The sequence below is a fragment of the Mytilus edulis genome, chromosome 11, assembly GCF_963676685.1.
Source record: "Mytilus edulis chromosome 11, xbMytEdul2.2, whole genome shotgun sequence".
NCBI classification, from domain to species: Eukaryota; Metazoa; Mollusca; class Bivalvia; order Mytilida; family Mytilidae; genus Mytilus; species Mytilus edulis.
In genome coordinates, this window is record NC_092354.1 from 74,490,058 (window position 1) to 74,496,588 (window position 6,531).

General features: G+C 32.9%; 1 protein-coding gene across 1 annotated transcript; it reads right to left on the reverse strand.

Annotated features, from left to right (window-relative positions):
* Positions 1-1,232: 1,232 nt before the first annotated feature.
* LOC139496277 (perlucin-like) lies at positions 1,233-4,614 on the reverse strand. The gene is made up of 4 exons (XM_071284775.1): positions 4,539-4,614; positions 3,360-3,454; positions 2,981-3,077; positions 1,233-1,508 (listed from the first exon to the last, which is right to left on the reverse strand). Exons 1-4 carry the CDS (start codon positions 4,594-4,596, stop codon positions 1,255-1,257), a joined length of 504 nt encoding a protein of 167 aa, XP_071140876.1. The 5' UTR covers positions 4,597-4,614; the 3' UTR covers positions 1,233-1,254.
* Positions 4,615-6,531: the final 1,917 nt, after the last annotated feature.

The window sequence follows — 6,531 nt, forward strand, 5'->3', positions numbered from 1 at the left end:
ATGGTTCACATTATTCTATTGTTTTAATCCAACTATATGCTGACAAACAAGGATTAACGACCATGTTTACGTAAACACCGTATGTCTCTCTACAATTTACAACATGCAAATCGAATCCGTGTACGGGGTACTAGCTCAATGAAGATTAACTGGTTGACAAATAAGATGTAACTATTAATTTTATAACATATTTAGCTTCTATTTTCTAAATCGTATAACACAAAAGGTTGATTGAAATAGAAAAATATGTTTTTTCTGCATTTATCCAGGCCATCAAACTAAATGATACATATTAAACACATAGAGACAATACGCAATCTTTTGAACGCGACATATGAACAATGTTGAATGCATAGCTATTGAAAAAGGACAGTATACATTTAGATAGAACAAAAAATGAAATGTACAAAGAAAAAAAAAATCATATTTACGCCAGCAATGCACTGGAGTCACTTTATTTTGAAATGTAACGGATATTGCTACGGGCAAAGCCTACACCCCTCCCCTAATATAAATAACAAACAAACAAAAAACGGCCACCATGTATGCATAATTGGAGTTAAAATCGAGCATGTTTTCAACTGTCTTGGTTTTAATTGATTTAGCATTTAAACAAAATTTCATCCTCACGTACATTCTTTATGAATTTACAATGATATAAATTTTTCTGCATCGTGTGTGGTACAATATTTCTTTTTCTTTCGGGACAGTTGAATTTGGGAATATGAAACGGTAGGCTTGTCTAGCACTTAAAATATTCAAACTGACATATCGTGATATACGTGGAATTCTATATAATGTTGGAATTGGTTTTCTAACGGTAAATAAGTGATATCCATCCGAACAATGTATATTTCCTTTTCACTTATCTGTAGCATTGCTAAACGGTGTCATCAGTTTTTAATAGCTCAAATAAGGAAAAAAACAAGAACACTATGATAATAAAATTAAGAAAGGAAATAGGGAATGTGTCAAAGCAAAAACAATCTGACCATAGAGCAGACAACAGCCGAAGGCCACCAATGGGTCTGCAATGTAGCGAGAAACTCCCGCACCCGTAAGCGTCCTTCAGCTGGCACCTTAAAAATATGCATACTAGTACAGTGATAAGAATTGAATGACATTTTAAAACACATTCCACGTAATACAGTACTTTTTTATTCAAGCATATCAACCATTTAATAATGTAAACAACATCTGTTTGACTACATTGCTAAAAACACAATCCATACTTATATCAAATCATATTTATTATCAACCAATGATACTTCCGCCTGAGTTCACTTCTTCCTCCTCACAGATAAAATAATTATGGTCGTCACAATCGGCGTCATGCCATCGATAATGATCACGTGCATAAAATAAAACGCAGTGTTCATCGTTTCCATTGTGATCTGGCTGGTGATTACCCCAATCTGTAAAGTTCGGTTTGGTAGCACTTTCAACCCATTCCCACTCGTCCAATAAAGCTTCGTCAGTCAAACCAATGAAGTAATGGTGTCTTTGATCTGAAAATAAATATGATCGAAAATACGTCAGCATTTACAAATATAAAACGAGACATTAACACGTCTGTATTATATATGAAAATCACGAAAGCAGTCAAAAATATAGAACTCTAGTTTTCTATGGTGTGTATATAATTCTATTATTTTCCTGTTTGTCTATTTATTTTTAGCCATTGATTTATGAGTTTGACTGTCCCCTCTGGTATCTTTTGCCCCTCTTTTACACAAGGTGCAAATCTATTTAAAGTTAGGGAACAAGTAACACACTGAACATTTACACTTTTTTATTCTTATTTTTATTCTGCGAAAACAAGTATATATTTTACTTTTTGTCTACTCATTTAGTTTTTTTACTATTGATTTTGTTGATTATGTTAAAGTCTTGTTGAATCTGTTTTAAAACATTTTGATATTGAAACATCACTAGATTGGACGTTCTGAATGGTCCTATATCATATATTAAGACGTTGAAAACATGAAGTGTAATTATGGAAGATAACTTGTGTCTATACATTTTAAACCAGACTTTTAATGGGCCTGACATTTACACTCGATCTATACCTCTGCTGGTGGACTATCAGTCCCCGAGGGTTTCACCAGCTCTGTAGTCAGTGCTGTGGCATTGCCATGATTTAACAAACTTTACTAAATTTGTCCGTTAATTAATTTTGAAATTATCATGAAACTAAGGTTCCAACTCCCTCAGGCAAAGTTGGCTTTTGATGAATTTGGCTATTTATACCTATCTATCTTCGGATTTCAAATCTTTGGCTTTGAGCGTTCCTGATAAAGGTAAATCCAGAAAAGCGCTTCGGCGGAAAGAAATTAATAAACGTGTTGTTTTCAATTTTACACTTTATATTTGATAGCCTAAGGCTGATTTATTGATTGGTTAAGTTTTTAAATTCTAACGTTAAATATTTGATGTGTAATCAAGAACTCACACATTAGGATCTGCAGAATATGCCGACCAGGTGGAGGTCTCGATTATTAACTTTCACATGACAATTTCAAAACATGTTTTATGAGACAAACTTTTAGCGTTAAATCAGGATAATCTACAGGGACACCTTAAATTCTGCCAAGTTTTTTTCTGATAAGAGCACATTTTACATGCTCTATCATATATAAGAACGCACATACAATGTAAGAGCCTTTTGAAGGTAAAACCCAATTCTTTCATAGTGGATTGGGAAACAAGTGTTGCAATTTATATCAATCGCTTTCCACTTTGTTGGTGCCTGTTGAATAACACTCTTTCCAAATGTGTATTAAAATAAAAACCAGTATTTTTATGATGTTGTTCTTGTACAAAAGGTTAATACTTTTAAAGTAATACATCTCCGGGGAAAAAAACTAGTATCGCTTGAATCACATTGACGAATAAATTTGTGTGACCAAATTTAATCTAAATATTACTTCCACAAAGACGATTATGTCAAGTCGTTGAGTACAGATATAACTTAATATACCATTTCCATTCCTCATTTGTGCTGTATCTTTCAGGAACTTGTTTGTCTCAGCATCCTCAATTTCCGCTAGATGTCCTCCAAAAACACGGCATCGAAACTGAAAAAGACAGCGATGAATTACAAGGTTCCTGTTATAACAACACAAACAACAACGATCTTTAAACAATGCAATTATATTTGTACTAAGTTAAAAAAAGTCAAGGGTAAAATTACAACAACTTTATATACTAGTATACATTGTACACACAGAAGTTAACCATACAATATTATTGGATATAAAGTGTATTATTGGACAATAAAGATATCGTGTAGTCTGAGTGCTGATTAGTATTTACTTATCTAAAATGTTGGGTTTTGTTTGTTTTCTTTTGTTGCTCACCTCAGCATTTGTCCAAGTTTCTTTCTCTGTAGCAAACATGTAACATCTATCCCGAAAGTGCACCCACCCATGTCTGCATACATCGTCTAATAAAACTAGATAAGACAGAATGTACATTTTCAAATTTCAATTTTAAAGGGAATGTGATTACAGAATTAGTTGTTATTTTTTTAACGTATAGTGGTATATATTCCAATAACTCATTTCATTGCAAACAGGAGTTTCAAATACACCAGATATATAAATTCAAACGGGTATCGACGGAGTGAATAGTGGTCATCTTGGAATCCTAAAGCACAAAAAAAGGTAACATGTAAAAGGAGAGGGCTCATAATCAGAGAGGACATCAGATTTCCTCTGGGTTTTTTTAAAAGGGGATCTCAATGTTAAGTAAACAAGTTGAAGTGAAATAGTTTGCAGAGTGGTGTTGCTCTTTTTGACGTTTTTCTTGTTTGGTCATGTGAAATATCTGTATAGATCATAAAGATTATTGGTCATATTTTTGTTATATTATAATATGTCTGCCCATATTGATAAACCTCATAGCAGGGTAGCTACGGTTCCCTCAGTTGTTACAACACATCTTATGCACTTAATGTGTATCTACAGGCGGACGTGGATGTGTACTTATGTTCACGGGGAATGTTAATTTTCTGGTAGTAAGACCGGTCACGGCCAGGCAAGACAACAGGGTAGGCAAATTCGCCATATTAAATCCGTACCGATACAGTGTGTTAAATGTCTAACTTTACACCATAACCCATGTTGGTGCTCCTACAAAAGGAGGAAGATACAGGACATACATACATCCCACCCTGAATGATGGGTGTTTCCGCTGTGTCGGGCCTTACAACAAAATGAACAACACTGTTTAAGTTAAAAAAAAAAGTGTTATCCATCTGTACAGTACACACAAAACAAAACAATTTACATTACATATTAGGTATGTAATACGAATTACCAACTTCTGAGGTAAAATAATTATTCTTGAGATATCCTTGATCTCAATTTGTTTGTCGTATTCTCTTTAAACCCTCAGGCTGCTATCTGAGTTGAATAAAAGTAATTTAAATCGAATTCGCCTGAAAGACATTTTTATTTTTTTTTATATTTTTCTCTGCATAAAAAATCAAAATGTATTTATTAAACTACTTAATGTTTTTCTCAAAATTTACTTACGTGCAGACGTAAATGAGAAACCACACAAAAATATTCCGATCTTGACTAATTGTAACATTTTCAAATGTTGTGAAGATAAAATAAATACGGACAAGTTTAATATATAGAATAGGTAATGATAAGACCATACATAATTAAATATAACCTAATGAATAATACCTGACCTATTAAGAAGTTATGTAGTAAAATATCCAACAGCATGAAAGTTACTTGTACTATACTTAGGTAAATACCTCCTGACCTAATGAGAAGTTATGAAGGTATAATGTCTATAAACATGAGAGGTACCTGTTCTACTTTGTGATGTATTATACCTGACTTAATGAGAAGTTATGAAGGTATAGTACATATGAACATGAAAGGTACTTGTACTATACATGGGTGAAGATGCCAGACCTAATGAGAAGTTATGACAGTATCGTATCTATGAACATGAGATGTACTTGTACTGCACTGTTGTGCATTAAATCTGACCAAATGAGAAGTTATGAAGGTATAGTACATATGAACATGAAAGGTACTTGTACTATACATGGGTAAAGATGCCAGACCTAATGAGAAGTTATGACAGTATCGTATCTATCAACATGAAAGGTACTTGTACTACACCACGTTAATGAATGATTTATTAATGTTCGTAATAATCTGAAAGACTATTGTAGTTTTCTGTAATACATTAAAATCGAGTTGATCAAATAGCGCTATAATAAAATTGAGATAACTCATATCCAAGTCATATGTTTTCATATGTTGCTCGTTGTTGCTGTCTGTGCGTTTGTTGTTGGTCTTTGTCAATCGATTGCGACATTTTTGATATCGCCTAAATCCTGATTGTCTTTGATTTCACTTAAAAAAAAACTGGCCGTGACAACCACGTGTATAAACCTACTGAATTGTAATCCTGGTGAATTGGCATGTGTTGCAAACATTATTATGATGTGCTCATTGAACTATATTTTCTAATGTATGGTTAGTTATTATCATAATGTCAAATTTATCATTGTAAAACGATGACGAATTGTTTAACAAAGACATAATGTTTTTCCTCAACTTCAACTGGACTTCAGAAAACATTAACCTCAGGTTAATCGACAGCGGATCATCTCATGAAAGACAGTCATATTGATAAACAGTTATGTGGACAGCCATCTGCGTGACTTCCTTTACTGATATTTTTCATTCTTCTTTTTATTTGGCGGGGCTCTCATTTTCAGATTGTTGAAATGTTCTTCAGTTTAAATCTACAAATCTTAAGTGTACTTTGGGAGATGCAACAGTATTCGTATAATAACAAATTCATTTCAACTGTAAAAGATTGACACAAACGCATTTTCAAATACATGTACATGTATGAACTATAGAACTCAAACTTAGAACTTCGAACTTAGTTCTTAGAAGTATCCGCGTCTGTTTAATTTCACACGTCAATGTTTCCGATCTTTTAAAAAGAGAAGAGAAGGAAACGGTTCATACTCATGAGCTAGCAATGATATTTCTCTAAATGAAAGGATAAATCATAATCAAACTCGTGACAATATTACAATACAAGTACAAGTAGTGAAAAACATCACGAAGTCACAATTGTTCTTCACTATTTACACTTTTGGTATTTAGATGTATTTTGCCTCCGAATGACCTTATATCACCTCCAAATAACCCATTGACGTCAAGCAACAATCACTTTTTAGTTATGACGTCAAATGTTTTGAATTATGATGTCAAAGTTCACGGGAATCTGTGTGATTATATGTAATAGCGAAAAAATTTGCATACAAGTGTAAATACGTCTATATTACAGAGAGTTGACCATTTGTGGATTCTTATAAATTCTATATAACTTTTTAAAATTAATTCTGACATACTTTTGATTTTTAACCCTGTATGCTAACATTGCCCATGTGAAATTTTAAAATTGTTGGTATAAACATTGAATGACAAAAATGTGTGACGTATAAATATTCTGACGTCAGTCACACGAAGCAATGAGTGTGTT